Source organism: Urocampus carinirostris, chromosome 10 (genome assembly GCF_059441175.1).
Source record: "Urocampus carinirostris isolate Australia breed hairy pipefish chromosome 10, RoL_Ucar_1.0, whole genome shotgun sequence".
Classification (NCBI taxonomy): domain Eukaryota; kingdom Metazoa; phylum Chordata; class Actinopteri; order Syngnathiformes; family Syngnathidae; genus Urocampus; species Urocampus carinirostris.
Genome location: NC_142358.1, coordinates 11,581,037 through 11,601,550, shown reverse-complemented (window position 1 = coordinate 11,601,550; position 20,514 = coordinate 11,581,037). Strand labels below are relative to the sequence as shown.

General features: G+C 39.1%; 1 protein-coding gene and 1 long non-coding RNA gene across 2 annotated transcripts; both read left to right on the top strand.

Annotated features, from left to right (window-relative positions):
* Window positions 1–719: 719 nt before the first annotated feature.
* LOC148357705 (uncharacterized) lies at window positions 720–7,988 on the top strand. The gene is made up of 3 exons (XR_015851577.1): window positions 720–994; window positions 7,593–7,693; window positions 7,800–7,988. It is a non-coding gene; the product is annotated as an uncharacterized LOC148357705 (long non-coding RNA).
* A 2,329-nt stretch (window positions 7,989–10,317) lies between these two features.
* On the top strand, window positions 10,318–17,144 carry LOC148357704 (matrix metalloproteinase-18-like). The gene is made up of 8 exons (XM_088346052.1): window positions 10,318–10,443; window positions 12,940–13,151; window positions 13,519–13,646; window positions 14,612–14,714; window positions 14,784–14,917; window positions 14,989–15,145; window positions 15,240–15,343; window positions 17,044–17,144. The coding sequence occupies exons 1-8, from the start codon at window positions 10,318–10,320 to the stop codon at window positions 17,142–17,144; spliced, it is 1,065 nt and encodes a 354-aa protein (XP_088202178.1).
* The last annotated feature ends 3,370 nt before the right edge of the window (window positions 17,145–20,514 follow it).

Genomic DNA, 20,514 nt, shown 5'->3' with positions numbered 1-20,514 from the left:
CAGAATAGGAGAAAGGACGTGGTCGGGGACAAAAAGAGGTCGAAAGCCGTGACGGGAGAGTAGACGTGGTCAGATCAAAAACAGGTCGAAGCCGGGAGGACAGACGTAAGAAAAAAAATGGGAGAGAAGGGAGTCAGGGTCGAAAAAAGGCTTGCCTAGTGTCAACAGAGGTTCGCAGATGGACTTACAAAATGGGACAGACAGGACTGGGTACAAGTACTGATCGGGAGCTATTCAGAACCCGCGGCAGTTGGTGCCAAAGGAGCAGGCACAGCTGAGTCACATCTGTAGTCATGACATGTGCATTTCTTACATTTAAATAAGAAAATTAGTGGGGAAATGTCTAGTACAGCAAGTAACACATTATGCCACATTAAGACACTCGTTTAGGGATTGAGTCAGCAGCAGTCAATCTTAATCAACTTGCACAGCAGTCAATCACAATTAAATTGGTATTAACATATACACAGGAGTGCGACCTTAAAATTGTTTTATTGTACTGACTACATTTTAGAAATCAGTACAATTACAACAGCCTGCACACATGCTGACCCATTCGACAAAATAATTACAGTACAGTGGAACCTCGGTTTTCGAACACCTCTCAGTTCGAACAAATCGGTTCTCGACCAAAAATTTCGAGAAATTCTTGCTTCGCTTTTCGTTCAAAAAATCGGAGTTCGAACGCCGGTACGCCAGGGGGCGACGCTGAGCGGCGTACGAGTGTAGATTGCCCCCACCCCTCGTGAAGAACTGTTGTCACGGCAACGCGCACTCCTTTTCTGTTTTCGTTTTTCAAAAGCGGTGAAGGGAGTGTTTTAACCCCTAATTATGCCTCGGAAGAAGGTTGGTGCAAGCAGCAAAGTTGCTACAGGTGAAAAAAGAGGAGTAGTGCGTACAACTATTGCATTTAAGAAAGAAATAATAGCAAAATATGAAGAAGGTGCGCGAGTTTCCCCTTCTTTCAGGAATACAGCATGGCTTCTGCCGACCGGTAAGAAATCCTATTCATAATTATTTTCTTTATCCTTTAACCGCTCACCACTTGTTGTGGAGACCCGGGTGCTAAATGACGTGTAAACGACCTGATTTTTTTTATTTTTACACGTTCATGTTAGCGTAATCTTTCGTACGGAAGATTACGCAAACACGAACGTACGATTAGCCTGGGTTAGCTTTACGTTAAACATTCAAGATTAAACAGTCAGGGTGTTGGAACGGATTAAAACAATTTTACATTACTTTTAATGGGAAAAAACGGCTTACAAAGAAATGGAACGGATTATGGTCGAGAACCGAGGTTCCACTGTATGTTTATTCAGTGTAAAAGGTCCTTCTAATTCAACTTAACAATTTTGGAATTTTGTTCTGAATGTTCACAATTACCGTTCAAATATTAAGCGTGAGTGGCTGTCGAAAGCAACTTGTCCCACTATTGACCCCACTGACAGCCTTCAGTGATTGTGATTTGGCGCACTCCCTCTGGGCCAATGAATAGAAGCTGTAGTATCTCAAGCACACAGCTTTTCAAGTGCAGCCATTCTAAAATATTTGTCACCTTGCTTGGCCTTTATCTCAAAAAATGAAGGATTACATCTTAAATTGAAACTTTTCCAAACTGGACTTTAATTGAAAGTAGAATATGCCTTTATAGGACAACCAACACCAGAGCAAAATGTTTAACTTGAGATTACGGGAAAGACGATAATATTTCAAAAGTATTTTTTATGGTACAGTATGTCTTTGATAAATCATTTTACATGCTGACACTAGTTACCAAATAAGGAGGGATACGCCATAATTATCACATGTTTCGGCCTGATAGCAAAAATATACCTTATCGTTTGTCACCTGCTGCAACACTAAAATATTCAATCAGTCAACACGACTTGTTAGAAGGGGTCTAATCATTTTTGTATAATATTTTTTTATGTAGTTGTTTGAGGTGTCATTAAAGAGTTGAAGGTGAAATATTTTCTCTATTAAGTATGTGTGAACAATGCCCAACTGGGTACACAGATTCCTTGTGCAATATTTTCCAATGCACCTATCTGCTTTTATCTTACTTTTAGCAGAGCTGTTTGGGGCGGAACACATTTGGGTTGAGGAATGAGGGCCAAGAGGAGTTTTGGAGAGAGACATCATTTGTCAGTGTATCATGAAAATGATGAAGTTAGCAAAATGGCTGCTTCTAGTAGAGTCCAAACGCCAAACCAAACCCCAAGATGGAAAAAAATGACCTTACTTGCATGCACACCCGGAAACTAGCTGACTATGGCTGCAATCATGACTTTGTTGTTGTTGTTCTTGCTGCCATTGTTGTCATTTATGTATTCTGAATATGCATCACAAGCAGTGCATGGCTTCCTGATCAATCCATCCATCCATCCATCCATCCATTCATCCATTAGCTGCACCGCTTATCCTCAGTAGGGTCGCGGAGGTCCTGGAGCCCATCCCAGATATCTTCTGGGCAGTGGGCAGGGGACACCCTGAACTGGTTGCCAGCCAGCTGCAGGGCACACAGAGAAAGACAACGCACTCGCTCATTCACACCTACGGACAATTTGGACCGGTCTATTCATCTAGCATGTTTTTGGAATGTGGGAGGGAACCAGAGTGCCCAGAAGAAACCCACGCAAGCACGGGGAGAACATGCAAACTCCGCACAGGAGGTTTGATCTCATGACCTCAGAATTGTGCCGCACACGCGCTAACCACTGTGACGCAGTGCTGCCCGGCTTCCTGATCATTGTATATAAAAAAAAATACAATAAATGAAAACATGTAAAAATTGAAAAATGAAAAATGAGGATGCTACACTAACCACAAAATGAAGCAATACAAAACAAACTTGAATACAGGAAATGGCAGCAGGTATTTAAAAAAGTTCCAAATTCTGTACAGATTCTTACATTTTATACTTGAATAATGACGGATGAGGCAGCAAATCATTGGTCTTAAACTTGTCAAAATGCACTTCTAACATGAAATGATAACAACGACCAAAAATGGTCTTATAATTAGGCACTAAACACAAGTTCTATCGCACAAGGTCTGGAAAAACAGCGAAAATTGTTGTATTATCAACAAGACATTTAGTTATTTCTTATTCATTAAATTAATATTAAAACATTATTTATTTTCACACAGCTACTTTCTATCAGTATTGATTTTTGATACATAAAAATGTCCCCCACTCAAAGAGCCAAGAAGAAGTGTGCAGGCTAGAAAGCTTTCTCCATCCAGGCCCAAGTGCTGTGGAAGTCTCTGCCTCCGGAGATAAGATCTGCAACCTCAGTGGAAGTTTTTAAATCTAGATTTAAGACACGCTTCTATTCAAAAGCTTATGGCTGATGCCCACCTCATACTTTTCTTCTCCTGTCTTTTCCGACTGCCTGGCTGGTAGTGATACGAGGTACAAGGACGAGTAAGCGCACCGGTATCTGGACCTGAAGCATGTGAACGCCTGCATCGAACAGCCGGCAGAGATGGGAAGCTACATCGTTGCTGTCATGCACTTTCCAGACGGATTTCAACATATTACCTATTGTTTTCTTTTATTGATTTTTACTATGTTTTGTGTACTGATACCTAACGGTAAATCTATTGCACCCTGGTCATTCTGGAGGGGGATTACCACTTGTGAGGCCTCTTCTCAAGGTTTCTATCTTCTCTCGCCTATGTTTTTCCTTGCCCACATGTTGGTTTAAGATCAGGGGATGGTCTAATTGTAACCTGTGCAGTCCTTTGAGACATATTGTGATTAAGGGCTATACAAATAAATGTGACTTGACTAGAAAATCATTTTTCCTTTTAATTGCAATCTTCATTTTTTTTGTTTAGTCCCTTATCATAAAACTGTCACATAATCTTGGCTAATATTATAAGCACGATATCATAATTACTATCGTTGTTGTCTTCTTAATTCTAAATTTCCTTCTATCGAACAACTTACACAGAGGATGTTGCTTACTTATTGCTGAGGCAAAGGAATCCGAGCTTCAGTTTTTTTTTTTTGTCTTATAGTGTGTCACTTATCATCTGCACATATTGGAATTTCTTATTTGCTCCATCCTCAACGCCAAAAAGTGCTGAGCTCCTCTTTTTTTCACTTGGGCTCAGCTTTTTTTTCTACAGTGCTACTCTGCACATGAAACACTTTCCCACATGTCGTCCTTTCCCAAAAGAGCGTGCACGAATTACTGCTCATGAGATATAATGTGTGGCAGCACGGCGGCGCAGTGGTTAGCGCTTGTGCGGCACAGTTCATGTCATGGGAACCTGTCGTGGGTTCAAATCCGGCTCCAGACTTCCTGTGCGGAGTTTGTATGTTCTCCCCGTGCTTCCGCCGGGCACTCTGGTTTCCTCCCATGCATTTCAGGTGAATTGGCCGGTCCAAATTGTCCCTAGGTGTGAATGAGCGAATGAGTTGTCTGTCCTTGTGTGCCCTGCGATTGGCTGGCAACCAGTTCAGGATGTCCCCTGCCCACTGCCCGGAGACCCCCGCGACCCTAATGAGGATAAGCGGTACGGCTGATGAGATGATGAGATGAGATATAATGTATCAGTGTCCTACTCTGATGAGATCCATGCGAGACAGATGCTCCTCATAATGCATTCGAATAATTCACAAAAAAAAAACGGTTTCATAAACTTCTATGACAAATGTGGGGCGGCAGTAGCTCAGGAGGTAGAGCGCTCGTCTTGGGATCAAGGGATCCCAGTTCGAATCCCGGCTCGTCCGTGTTACATGTCGAAGTGTCCTTGGGTAAGACACTGAACCCCTAATACCCCCAATAAGCAGGTTAGCGTCTTACATGGCTGCAATACAAGGCCGCTATTGGGAAATGTGAAGCAGACTGTAAAGCGCTTTGGGAAGTCATTGACTTGAAAAGCTCTATGTAAATGCAGATCATTTCATTTCATTTCAGTTGTGCTTCCAAAAATGACTCATGTTGCAATATGAAGGACAGTCCTTCTAAAGTTGATGGGAAAAAAGTTGATTACAAATATTGTCTGATGTCTCTTTAAACCTCTCTGTGCTTGCCACTTACTTCAAAGAATGTAATTCTCTACTCTTTTTCCACGTTAAGATTCATCAAGTCAAGTCAAGTCATGTTTATTTGTATAGCCCTTAATCTCAAAGAGTCTTAATGGGCTGCACCGATCAATGACTATTAAACATTTATTACAGACTATTATGACACCATCCCCTGATATTGTCAACATAAAATATAGGTTATTCATATGCTATAGAATAGAAGTGTGTTTTAAGCTTAGATTTAAACATTTACACTGGGGTTGCAGATAGAATCTCAGGGGGAAGAGCATTCCACAGCACCGGGGCCCGAATGGAGAACGCTCTCGAACCTGCGGATCTCTTCTTGGCTCTTGGGGTCACTAGTAGACCAGCATTTTCAGAGCGAAGGCTCCGGACCGGAACATAGGGCGAAATTAAATCTGAAAGATATGGGGGAGCAAGTCCATGCATGATTTTGTATACTACCAAGAGAACCTTAAAATCACATCTTAAGCTAACAGGGAGTCAATGCAGGTTAGCTAAAATCAGGGTAATGTTATCAAACTTTCTCGTCTTAGTTAAAAGCGTCTCTCCAGCATTTTGTACCAGCTGTAGGCTCTTGATTTTGGACTTCGGGAGACCGGAGAGCAGTCCATTACAGTAATCAAGACGGGAGGTAACAAACGCATGAATTATAATCTCCGCATCCGACTGAGACAGCGAATTTTAGCAATGTTGTGAAGATGGAAAAAAGCTGTTCTAGCAATATTCTTAACGTGTGTTTGAAAGGACAGATCGGGGTCAAATATGACACCTAAATTTTTGACATAGTCACTCTGGGTGAATTACATCTCTCAATGTTCAGAGCTGTTTTTGAGAACAAGTCACTGCATTTAGATGGACCAATAACTAGCATTTCGGTCTTTTCAGAGTTAAGGCGCAAGCGAAAGCGTTATATCCATTGTTAAAATGTAAAAACAAAGCAGGTAAGTCAAATGTAAGACTTGAAATTGACCGGCGATAAAAAAAACATGTGGAATTTTTGGGGAGTCCTTTTATTCTGTAGTGTATTGTGGATAACACACCACAAGAGAGCAGCAGATATCTAAAAGTGTTATCAGACTTTCTGGTCTTCCCAACTCCAGCTACAGAAGAAAGAACACTTTATTAATCATATTATGTTGACTTGAATGCAACATGACCTTAGCGATAAAAAAAATGAATACAAATAAACCACTAACTGGTTCAATTATTTTTCAATCATAAAAGAGGAAGACATATACTCAAAATGTCCAAATATGCAAGTGGAACAAGAATTTATTTTTGCAGACTATAATCAGAACAAAATTTCATCAATATTTTTCTTTTCTTATTATTTCACATAAAACGGCAAAAAAGATACATCTAGTGGTTTTATACGGTAAATGTGGACAATAATGTTCTTTCAGAAGCAATTAAAGGTAACAGTCGTGTAACAATCTTCATATATTTGTAAACATGTTTCCTTGGTAGGATAAGCTTTTGGCAACAAAAATAAAACCGTATCTAAAAAAAAGTTTCCTCTTTTAATCTATGTGGCACAGGGGTTGACTGGTTTGCACGTCCTCCTCCTTACATTTCGGAGGTCTAGAGTTCAATTGCAGCTACTAGCTTCCTGTGTGGAGTTTGTATATTCTCCCCATGCCTGAGTTTTCTACAGGTACTCCGGTTTCCTCCTAACCATTTCAAAGTGCGCCCTTTCGCTGATGTGACAAGAGGGTAGAAAATAAATGAATGAAAAAAACGAATGAATGAATGAATTAAATAATTAATTAATTAATTATTTAAAGAATGAATAACACAGGACAGCATCATATTGTTTGAAAGATATTTTGTTTCACAGTTCACAGTCTATAGCTCTCTTAACCGCCAGGGTTGTCAGGGCAATACTGAGGACGCAAATCTGGACAGCTTTGTCCACTGCTGACAGTTTTTTATTTTGTTTACCAGGCGAATAAAATAACTTGTATTGTAGTTAATAACCCCTTTAAAAAATAAGATAAAGGAAACCACATAATCAAAAAAAAACCCTAATTAAATTGCTGAAAATATTTCACAGTCATCATTCTAACCGTATGTCTGACACAATGCTATTGTTGGGCCTTGATTTTTAGTTTACTTGATATATTCACTATCTCAAAAATACATGCAGAAACACATGCACATGTTAATGGTGGTATCCACTTTGCACCACCATAAATAAAGCAATGATAAAATAGCTTCAAATTTGATTCCATTATGCTTGCTTACAATGAAGAATACGGTTCTGTTTGAACTACCGTATTATTTACGACCATAAGGCGTCTCAGACGTTCTTAAAATTGTGATGCTCCCTATTGTGCAGTGTTCCCTGTCTCTCATGCAAAGCAGCAAATGAAGACCAGTTTGGTGGCCTTTGGGTTAGCCTTGGCCGAGTCAAAACATATAACATTTTTGGGTGAAATCCGATGTTTTTGTGAGATCATTCACATTTCCGACTAATGCGACTTCTTCTGTGACTTTTAAGTGTCTCTTGTTTGTTTGCCTTCAGATCCCGCTTGCACGTAAGAGAAGACGTGACGTCAATGCAATGCTTTGTTTGCGGAAGTGCTCATGGATGCTAACGCCGTTGCATATTTAGAATTTTAAAAGGTATTGTGCTACCGGAGGAGGAACAGAGTTGTACCCCAAATATTAATTACATTCAAAAGCTCACCTTCACTCCACTGAATGCTCTGCGTGTTTCTGTATTCCATAGTGTGTTGATTTCTAAGGAACCCGGAAGAAAATAGAAACCAAGCGGCCACGAGAGAATTGAAAATTAATGAATCGTAGGTTCGCAAGTGGAGGAAGCTGAAAAACGAACTACAACAGTTTTTATCCTTGTGTTTTACTTTATAATCAATACTTAAATAAACCACAACCAAACTTTTTCTATGACTGTATTTTTAAATATGCACGCTTGTATGCTTGTCTGTGTCGTACTGAGAAATTAGATTTTGATAAAAAGTAAGGGCTCGGATGGAGACCTTCAGAACAGGTTGGAACTTTGCATCTTTACGGTCTTTGTACTGTCTTTTTCTGTTCTCTTTAAATGCTTGAAATTAATCAATGTCTTCTCTCCTTATTTGACCTTCTATCAAACTCTAAACTTACCATTATGATATCCACTAGTTCCTGGTTACCACAATTTTGCAAACCGATATATTAGATGAATACTGCTGTAGACTGCACACCTCTTCTACTCTCATTTTTACTGGAATGAAGCAAAACAAACAAATAGGGACTCATTATAATTTAATTTCATATGCAGATTTAACTTTACTGTCTTTTGCTGTCCTCATAAAAGAAAGAAAGCTCATGTACCCAGCCATGATCACGACTAAACGACTAACATCTTATTCCATATAGCTTTAGCACGCTAGTTTGATGTTAAGTTTAGAAACTGTGGGTTTTGTTGAACAACCGTGCCTGTAAAATGTGTTCCGCTTCTATGCTTAACATGACTTTACTGGTTTGCCAGTGCTCTGACTGTGAAACCCGAAAAACAGAAATTGCTCCATAAAAAATGCATGGACTTGGCTTATGACAGCGCTACCCAAGTCTGTCTATAAAAATACCCAAAACCCAATCATAGGGCTGTTTTGTACGTGTAATTGTAAGAAAAACTAATAATGTGCATACATGCATCAGATATCCCTGACCATTTTTGTTTGTCTATTTTGCAGTGACTGCCATGACCTGACAGGGGTCATCAATCTTTTCAAAGCTCTTAGTTACTTCTTTGTTTCGGATTGGTGTGAATGGGTACCAGTTATATTTCTTCTTTTTTTGTAGCAATTGAATAAATGCAGCACACTAAACAAAATAAAATGGGAACCATAAATAAAAATATGTGTGCCTCAATTGTCATACTGCTTTGTAATAAATAAAAAACAAATAAATAATGACAGTTTTAGCAGTGAACAGGGATTAACATCAGATCAAACTACTAGGCTAGGCCGACTGAAGCTGATAAAATACTGCACAATATTGTCTTTAATATGAAACCAGGTAATTCTTATTCTTAATTATCTAATCAACTGCGTGTCATCACACCCTTTTCCCTCTTTCATTAGACTTCAGCAATCTACTTACTGCTGATGGCTCTTGAAACTTGGCATCTTTGTGCCTTTATGAGTGTCAAATCCTGAGTAGCAGCCCATTTAACAATGTCATTCAAGTGTTTGTTCGTTAACTTTGAGAGATGCTTTGTTTTTTTATTTTTCTTCAAAGAGCACACAAAGATAAGTACTCCCAAACATGAAGAGAACCTTTGCTGGACATCAGCTATTTTATACCTTTACCACCCTTAAGCAGCTAGATGAAGGATTTGGTTTTTATTGATTTAAAAAAAATCACAACGTTTGATAGAAATGAGCCAGAGACTTGCTTTTTTTTTTTTTTTTTTTGATGTACTCAGAAATGTACGTATCTGGTTCGCGGGCTGTATGTTTGAATTGCTTGGTCTAATTTTTTTCCATCTCTTACTTTCCTAGAAAAATGGACAACCACTGGTGAGGTTTTTTTTTTTTTCAGAAACTCGTCCATGATCTTTTCAAGTGTGCTCCATGGGTGGGGTGTGTAGTATGAAGTGTACTTTAAAAGTTTCAAATTAAATATTTTTTTATTAGGTATGTGTTATCAATGCCATGCTGATTTCAAAAAGCTTTTATGTATATTTTTTCAACACGCCTATCTGATTTATATCTTACTTTTAGAATCGGTGTTCCAGCCACGGAGCACATTAGGCTATAGGTGAGGAGGTGGATGGAGGGTAGGGGGTGGTGATTTCACGCGCTTGCTCGAGGTTTACTTTTGTTTTAGATGAAAATAGTGAAAGTAAGAAAATGACTGTTTCAATTACAGCCCAAATGCTACCCAAACACCCCAAAAAGCAGAAGAAAAGAAGAGTTAATTCGAGTGCGTCTCAGAGTGACACGAACGGGGAAGCGCCATTCAAGCAGTTGGACAGAAGGCGCTATGATGATTTCAGCCACAAGACAGCGTTAGCAAGTAGAGTATTTTGAAGTTATGGGCACCACTTTTAAGAGCTACCTGGCAACCCTGTACAACAATCTCAATATGATTTCATTGTCGTGCCATCGCTCCCCTTGGCCTCCTGCCCCAGCGACTCCTCCCTCGCTGCAAGTCGAATTTGATGCTTATTGAATCAGTAAAGAGTTGAAAAGCTCATTGGGCACAAGTAGCATCTCTGTTGTGCTCCAAAGAAGGTCATGGAGATCTCCATCTGTCTCTTGCTGTCACTCATAGCTGCCCCATGTCTGACAGCACCCACAACCACGCCATCGGAAGAGCCTTTTCCTTCTGCCTCTGCACAACAAGCTTTGAAAATGGTCACAGTAAGTGGAGGGTGACGCATGAGAAAACTGCATGGGATTTATCTTAAAGTGATGCAGAACCTTAGCATTCATTTGCATGTTATATTTTGAGAAATAAGAAGTTGGGATTGTGAATGCAAAAACAACACTAAAAAAGTCATCGAAACCTTTATGTTTAGCCTTTTAGTTTGACCTGTGGGTAAAGTATGCAGGCAGCAGTTTGGTATAAGGCAAATAAATCAGGTTTCAAGCAGGCCAAGGTGAATCCCTGGTGAAGTTTACTCTCGAAGTGAACATAAAACAAAAGAAGCTCAGTGATGAGCATAGAGAGACACTAAGTGGTGAAAAATCTCCTCCCTCTATTGATTGATTGATTATTGCTCCAGCGAAGGTCGGGGGTCCCGTCCCTGTGCGTTGAGACGACCAGATGAACCAGGTTTTTCCAATGCTGGCGGTCTTGTGCCAGCTGTTCTGCATCCTCTACAGCAACTCCGTGTTGTTGGAGGTCGCCCGCAACGATGTCGAGCCATCGAGTGCGGGGTTTCCCTCGTGGTCGTCTCCAGCCTGCTGCCTTTGGGTCAAACTGGAGAATGGCTCGTGTCGGATGGTCTGGTGGTAGACGAAGGACATGGCCAAACCAGCCCTCTCCAAAGAAATTCCCCTGTAATAAATTATTATATTTAAAGGGACCGTGTGTGTTATTTAGCAGCTGCAAGTGATGGAAAAATTTATAACAAATATATATGTATGTATATATATATATATATATATATATATATATATATATATATATATATATATATATATATATATATATATATATATATATATATATATATATATATATATATATATATATATATACATCATCCATCCCAGCTATCCTCTGGCAGTGGCTGAACTGGTTGCCAGCCAATCACAGGGAACACAGGGACAGACAACTCATTCGCTCATTCACACCTAGGGACAATTTGGACCGGCCAATTCACCTGAAATGCATGGGAGGAAACCGGAGTGCCCGGAGGAAGCACGGGGAGAACATACAAACTCCGCACAGGAAGTCTGGAGCTGGATTTGAGACGGACAATTCAATCGCCCATTTACACCGAGGGACAATTTGGACCGGCCAATTAACCTGACATGCATGTTTTTGGAAATGTGGGAGGAAACCGGAGTGCCCGGAGGAAACCCACGCAGGCATGGGGAGAACATGCATACTCCGCACAGGATGGCTGGTAGCTGGATTTGAACCCATGGCCTCAGAACTGTGCCACGCACTTGTTAACCACTGCGCTGTATATATATATATATATATATATATATATATATATATATATATATATATATATATATATATATATATATATATATATATATATATATATTTATCCATCCATTATCTGGACCACTTATCCTCAGTAGGGTCGCGGGGATGCCGGAGCCCATTACTCCGACGCCCTAACCACTCAGGCGCTGTGCTAAGCTTTACAGTTCTTTTATTTTTGCCTATTACTAAAATCCATATAAATATAGGAACCGGCATGGCCGATGAGTGGTTAGCGCGTCCGCAGCACAGTTATGAGGTCCTAGGTTCAAATCCAGCTACCAGCAACATCAAGCGGTCAAAAAATACACACTGTCCCTTTGTTGTAAGTGCAGCCCATGCGGATATTGGATTCATTTATTACTGATTTATTTATTTTAGGGGTTAGTGCGAGAGCGGCACAGTTCTGAGGTCATGAGATCGAAACTTCCTGTGTAGAGTTTGCATGCTCTCCCTGTGCTTGCATGCATTTCCTTCGGGCACTCAGGTTTCCTCCCACCTTCCAAAAACATGCATGTCAGGTTAATTGGCCGGTCCAAATTTCCCTAGGTGTGAGTGAGTGAGAGAGTGTTCTGTCTCTGCGTGATCTGTGATTGGCTGGCAACCGGTTCAGGGAGTGTCTTGCACACTTCCCAAAGAAAGCAGCTACATCAAAAAAATAAAACTGGAGAGCTAAAATATCTCTCGGTTGTTTTAAAATGGCACTTTGCATTTCTTCCTTTTGTTCGAGAAAAGATTGTAACAAATAGCATGTGGGAAAAATACATGTATTCTCCTTGTAAACATAGATTTCTTTCAAAAAGGTGAGCATGAATACTGCACTTAATGAAATATCGATACTTATGCTTGAGTGTATATATACTGTACAGTACACTATTCTGGGGCTGCAGTAGCTCAGTCAAGTCAAGTAAAATTTATTTGTATAGCCCTTAATCACAAGGACTCAGGAGGTCGAGCGGTTGTTTTGGGACTAAAGAAGTCGTAGGTTTGATTCCCGGCTCCTCTGAGTTAGACGTCGACACGTCCTTGAATTACTTATGCCACCTATTTGGGTGGGTGCCTTGCATGGCTATTGGTGTGTGAGTGTTTGTGTGGATTGGTAAAATTGTGAAGTGTATTGTACAGTGCTTTGGAGGTCCTCAATGATGGGTAAAGCGATATATAAATGCAGCGCATTTTTCACTACCATCTAGGAATACTTGAAGAGCTACTGCGAGCTGCAAGAAAATCCTCCTGAAAACTGGAAGTGGATCAGCTTGGTGTTTGCATTAAGAGTTAAAGTGATACAGACATTGTTCAGGCTCAGCACTACTGGAACATTGGATCCGGACACTATTCGGGAAATCTGGCCACCTCTCTGCAGTGTTCAAGTGGCCCCATTGAACAAAAAGGTCATGACATACAGGTGAGAAATCCAAAAATGGGCATTTATTTTTTTACATTTTACTTACTTACTTACTTATTGCTCCAGCGAAGGTCGGGGGGTCCCGTCCCTGTGTTTTACATTTTGCCTTGAGAAAATCTATACAGGATGTTCATTTAATTCTGGTCATAAAGAAGCACTTGATAGTAAAGAAGCCCGTAATATTTTTAACGTGCTGGGATTTTTGATAGTCACGTTTGATGTTATAGTAGGAGATCAGGAATATTTTCCAGTTAAGCGGCGCCAGTGATGAATGGTGGTGTCGGATTTAAATAAAAATGAAAAATACACAAAAAGTGAACTCAACTTGACAAGGATTTATTAAAAGTGGGTATAAATGCATCAACAGGCCCACCAGAGACCTGCCTCACAGTGCCGTTGATTCCCTGCTCAATACCGCCCTAAATGTTTGGGCCCAAGCTAACAGGAGGACATTTGTACGCTCGGTTTCCAGTAACAATAACATTGTCACTCAAGGTGGGTAAAAAGTGCATGATTATCTGTGCTATGGGTGATAAAGTTACATAATCATGATTGTATTGGAATACTAAGCATTACATCAACATATTTCATGGAGAGTTTAAATATAGCAGGTAAAATTGCCCAAAAAACAACATAAAATCTTACGACAATGGCTGAAAATTTTGATCATTTGAAGTTCATATTTTTTCTTTTCGGATATATATTTTATTTTTTTTAGGATAATGTTAAAATTCATGCTTAAAACAAGAAAAATGTTTTTTCTAACATCTTCTCGTAACCATTTTTTTTTAATCTTTGTTGAAAAATTCCCAAAAATAAAATATTTTGCTGGATATGATAAACTCGATAATACAAAACTTCCCGCCTGCAAAAGTTATGAAAAGACAGCAGTGGTCTGTTTTGACTGTCAGCACTTTTAACATGACCCCAATACATTTTAGCCCAATGTTTTCTGAATGTTTTTTCTATTTCATAAACAAAATGACCAAATATTTCGCCATTCTGCAAAGCTGAGAAATATTGTTTGAGAAACAATAAAATGGAAGCAAAAAAAACCTAAAATGAGAAAAATTGTATGTCATTGTTGTGTGTGTGGGGGGGATTGTTATGAGTCTTTTTAGATGAAGAGCTACGAGCACTTAGCATTTTGTTGCACTTGTATGTGGTCATGAAAGATCATTGATGATGTTTTAATCAAATCAAATCAAATTTATTCGTAAAGCACTTTTCAGGCAAAAAAGTTCTGTAAAAAAACATTTAGCATACAACAAGACAGTGAAATCTCCACAATACTGTGAAACCAAACTAAATCCTTTGTTATAGCTCAGAATGAGTGCTTGTTTGACAAACATTTTTTGGCTTAAAAATCGTTTTCCAAAAAGATATAGCCCCTCCTCATGTCTATTTGTGAGCAACATATTCCGTCTTGGCTCTCAAACATGCACCCAACTGTGTGTCAGGTCCAAGGTTGTCTTTTCGAAAGAAGCGAAACAGATGTGCACCTGATGTGACATTCGATGCCATCACAACACTCGGGAATGCCACCATCTTTTTCAAAGATAGGTTGTTGATTATTTGTATTTGTCACATTTTTACAGTGTGCTGTAAACCGAGTTTATTATTTCCGCCCAGGTATCTCTGGATGAAACACAATCAGGCAGACGATATTAAAGAAGGTCCGATCACCAACTTTATGCCCAAGATAGAAACTAACATAGATGCTGCTTTCTGGGTACCACGCAGGTCTAGCGTCTACCTCATTCATGGTAACCTGAGTACAATCTTTCACATTGCAAAGATTTTGTTTATGAGTTTGTCTCAACTTATGCTGTGACAGAATCAATGTTCTGGACTGTCAAAGGCTCTGTAGTAAAAGGAAAGCCCAGAGGTCTTTGCCACTTTGACTTTCCTGCCTGGGTCCAGCACATAGATGCTGTTGTGCACATCCCACAAACTGCACGCACTCTCTTCTTCATGCATGACGTCTTTTGGAGGTAAGATGTGTATTTTGAGGTTATTTAGGAACGAAGTAAACCGGCAAGAACTAAAGGATACTCTACTTAGTTTTTTTAAAACTTATTTTTGTAGCTTTAATGAAAAGAGAAGAGTGATGGACTTCGGTTACCCAAAGAACATCAGCGATGACTTTCCTGGAATCAACTCAACCATAAATGCAGCTGTTCACAAGGAAGGTGAGTGAGTCTAATTCAATTTTCACACGCAGTAAACAAAGAAAAAAAATATAGTGATGAAACATAGAGTTGCACTCCACGATCCAGCTTAAAGTCACTTTTGGGGTACTGGTCCTTCAAAGTGTCAAACTCAAGTCTTGAGGCCAGATCTGGCCCACAAAATCGTTATATGTGGTCCAACAAGGCTTGTCATCTTCACGTTTTTGTTGAGCCTTTGTAAGCAAGTTTTTTTTTATGGCGAATGCAAGGCAGATGATGTTTTAGTAACAACACAACAGGTACAAATTATCAAACAAAAAAGTGTTCTCAAAACAACTAACAAGAAACAAGAAACAAACCTGACGTGCCATGCCAAATCCCAAACCCAGACAACCTCTGCTTTCAGGTTCAGTCAATACAAAGAGCTTGAATCTTTAAGTGCAGGGGTGAAGGTGAGTGCCCTCCAGCTACCCCCTTTGGTTGGCACCCTATAGTGAAAATGGTCTGCCAGATCCCAACAATACTCTCTACCCAAGGGCTAAACGCCAGACATCTAAAAACAACAACAAAAAAACCTCCTATGCATGTAACTGGAAGGAAGCTGTGGCAGACAGTCCTTCACTACTGGAATAGTCCCCTGCCACCGAAACACTGGACAAAAGTGGCTGAGGGTCATTTTCCTCTGAAACTGGGAATGTTTCTATGGTGAAAGATCCCTACTTCCTACTTCTGCATATATTGGGCCCAGTTTGTGATAAGCTGATTTAAAAACTCACTCTTCACTGCAAAAAATATCACTTCATAATTTTCTTATAATTCATAAAATACAAAGCACAAAGATAATTTCTTGACAAGAGCATTTCTTTTTTTCTACTCAAAACGTGCCAATGTACGGGTTTCCTAATTTGAATCATTTTGGCTTTAAACTAAAGTTACAGAAAGATGGAAATACCTTGTCCTAAGGCAAGTATGTCTTATTTCAAACAACTTCAGTGAGATAGTTTTGCTTATTTGAAGGAGGATTTATTTTATTAGATAAAACATAAATTATTCCACAATGAAAATATATATTTCTTACATTTTTCTGCTGCAGACTTAAAAAAAGTAATATTCCCAATTCATCTACATATAGATTTTGCTTGAATAAAGCAAAAAATCTGCCAAAAGAACAAGTTAGAACGATCCCATCGAGATTTCGTGAAATTAGACATATCCATCCATCCATCCATCCATCTCCTGCCGCTTATCCTTATCGGGGCCGTGGGGGTGCTGGAGCCTATCCCAACTATATTCAGGCAGTGGGCAGAGGGACTTGCCAGCTTATTCATACCTAGCGAGAATTTGAACCGGCCCATTAACCCGACATGTATTTGGAGAAACCGGAGTGCCCGGAGGAAACCCACGCAAAAACAGGGAGAAAATGCCAACAGGGAGGCTCCGATACCTAGGAATGAACCCTGGACTTAGCCACCGTGGGGCTGCGCGCTAACCACCCAGCCGCTGTGCTGCAGGAAATAAGACATCGTTGTCCTTAAATCATTTTTGTGTGACTTTGCTTTAAAGTCATTGTCTCAAATTTAGACCATCCATATAATTTCGCTAGAAACTGGAGAAATGTTCTTGCTAAGTAGCCATTTTTTACAGTGTATGATGCTAAAAATCCTATTTAAAACCATCACAAATCCTGATTTTGCCATGTGCTTTCTGTTTTTTTGTTGTAGGTTTTATCTACTTCTTTATTGGACCACAAGTCTACAAGTACGACTATGCCCACAAGCACATCGCTGGTATTAAAAGAGCAAATTACTGGCTTGGGTGTTGATGCTGGACAGCGACCAAGCGACCGAGATCTTGTGTACCCGAAAGTTGCTGTTAGCAAAAATAAAGTATTGCTACTTAAACCTGAAAATGCATCAGATACAGATCCAAAAGTGATTTTTAGATGGAGTACAAGTACAAGTCCTCATTGTGATTTGCTAAATTTGTCACATTGATTCTTTCTGCATTGCTGAACGAATTTAGCTGGTATGGTAATGACTATGCAAGACTGGTTTGACTCACCACCATGACATGGCAGAACGTTCAAAAGCAAACCCATGTCGGAGTTGGGTCCTAATTACATCCTGCAATTTAGGTGGTAAAGTTGCTATTCTGTCGTGGCATCCCCAAACGCTGAGACATAGCGGAGCTTATTTAGGTTCTTCACGAAGCTTTGGCAGTAAAGTCACATGGCGCCATCCAATAAAGTGGCTGCGTTCATGGGGACTCAATAATGGCCTAACAAAATAATTGGATTGCCTCAAATCACATTCGTATGCATGTTTTGCAGTTTGGATTTATATTGTTACCCTTTGAACATGAGGACACAAGTACATTCAGAATTTACCTCTCTATTATGTAATCTCCAGTAGTCCAAATAACACAATGCAATGCTGGACTCTAAATCTATTTACACAAGCATCTGGACTATGTTTCTTCTTTATCATAGGTTATCATCAAGGTGAAAAGAACTCTGTAAACAACAAAAACTGCAGTGACCTTCATGACTCAAGTATTTACCGTGATTCATTTAGAACCTGAGTATAAAACACAAATATCACAATGATTACAAAAAAAAAATACCTCATGAGCAGAGAAATCAATCATTACCTGATAAGAAATAATTTCTTCAGTTGAGCAAAACTATTAAAACCACAAAGAAAAAATGTATTTAAATCTGTTTGGCCAGAAATTTAGCTTGTTCTACATGTTGGTTGAATGGTTTGATCCCCGAACCACTTGGACTAGAGGGGCACCATTTTCTGTGGTGTGTCTTGGGTCAGTAAAACCTGGTACCGCCCATCTCCATGCCAATGTCTCCACCAATCAACCATTTACCATGTGTTTGTTGAAAATTTAAGACATTTTCCACTTTTTATCCAGAAAAAAAAAGAAAATGAACACATCTATTCATTATAATATTGATATTTTGATTCTATCTCTTAAAATGAGAAAAACATATCTATCATCTGCTAGATAATTTCAATCTATTCGTGATCTTTTTAAAAACAAACTAGGTTGGCATGTCCTAGATAATATAGATTTTACATGAAATGAGTAAAATAAATACTGTTGAAGTTGAAAGGAACATTGTGTATTTTTTACGGTTCCCCCCTAAAAATCATTATTTATTGAAAAAACAAAAGAAAACATATTGATTTGCTGTTTAGTCATACTGAGTCTTCGTAGTTTGCCTTCGTCCCTGTTCTTTCTAGCAGTAGTTTACGGTTGCAATAGGGTCGACAATGCAACAGCATCTAGTGGTCAGATATTTAACAAGGTCCTTTTAAAGCAGAATGTCACTGTGTTTAGTACGCTGCAAAAATAATTCTTGACAAATATTATTTTTACATTTTAAGATAATTTACATGTTTTCAAAATTAACAAATATAAATGCATAAACTAGACAATTCCCGCAGCAATTGTAATAGTTGTGATTTATCTGGAAGATGATCCCGGCATGTATCTATAACCCCGGTTGTTAGCATTATGAGTTAGCATAATATTTTTAACTCAGAGAGATATATCTGTCATTTTTAACTTGGTTCTGTGTGTACACGTTCGAAAGGAACGGGCCATTCCATTTGAATTGGCTCATCCGGAATGCATCAAGCCCATTCAATTCGCTGAGTCATTAGCAGGTTAGCATTAGAATAATTTTTCAGCATGAAGAAGTTAGCATCTAGCCGTTAGCATCACTTTTTAGCATGTATCCGTTAGCATAACTCATCAACATGAGGCCATTAGCATAATTTGTAAATATGTAGTCGTTACAATATTGCCATTACCAAAAAAATTTTGCATGAAGAAGTTAGCATTTAGCCGTTAGCATCACTTTTTTGGAATGTTCCATTAGCATAACTCATTGACATGAGGCCATTAGCATAATTTATAAATATGAAGTCGTTAAGATATTGCCATTACCAAAAATTTTGGGCATGAAGAAGTTAGCATTAAGCCGTTAGCATCACTTTTTTAGCATGTAACCATTAGCATAACTCATCAACATGAGGCCATTAGCATAATTTGTTAATATGAAGTCGTTAAAATATTGACATTACCAAATTTTTTTAGCATAAAAAAGTTAGCATTTAGCCGTTAGCATCACTTTTTAGTATGTACCCATTAGCACAACTAATTAACATAATTTGTAAATATGAAGTTGTTACAATATAGCCATTCCCAAAATTTTTGGGCATGAAGAAGTTAGCATTGCCCACAGTGTTTACAGCTAGCTTGCGCTAATACTTGGGCTAGCACAGCCAGCCCAACTCGTCACCAATAGTTTCTAGAGCTAGCATGAGTAAGCATACCTTCAACCTCTCATCGCTAATACTTGGGCTGGCTATGCCAGCCCAACACCTTGCTAGCGGCGCACATAGCTGTTAGCCTCCTCTCGCTAGCATCCACTCTTTGGAATTCACCATTTACCCATGATTAAAGGTAATGTGGGTCGGGCCCCCTCAAGCCACCCTGGACAGTCCCTGCTTAGTCCCTACTAACCTCTGAAAAAGCCCTCGTTTCCATGACTACCCATAGAAATAAATGGGCCCATGTATTCTGGACGGGAGACTCTCAAAATACATCAGTCCGGATGGGGACTTTTTTTGGTTCACCCAAGAACTTACAGCACTTGGCAATGTAGTTGTGCCTTGCTGAAGCAATCACAACTAAATAAGCAAAACTGCCTTTTCTATAAAATAGAAGATTGAAATATAAATGCATAAAATAAGCAAAACTGCCTTTTCTATGAAATAGAAGATTATTTTTTTTTTTGCTAAATAGGTAGAGAACATTTTCCCGAAATGAGAAAAAGCATCTGCTGTTTATAAGACAATTTTACTTATTTTAGGAATTATTTCCTTACTTTTTATGAGAAACACGGTAACATACCTGGAACTTATTAGATACATATTATGTAAATATGTATTTATAGTATACCTAAAATTAGCTAAATCTTCTTCAAAGGGATAACAATTATTTTTTTCTGATGTACTGATGTGTTTCGGTAGCGCAGTGATTAGTATTATCGCCTAGCACGTAAATGTCCCGAGTTCGAGACTGGCTGCTTACAGGCTGTACTTGCCCAAAACACACCACTGGAAATGGTGCACCTATGACCCTAGTGTTTAAGGGATCTAGCAAGTGTACTG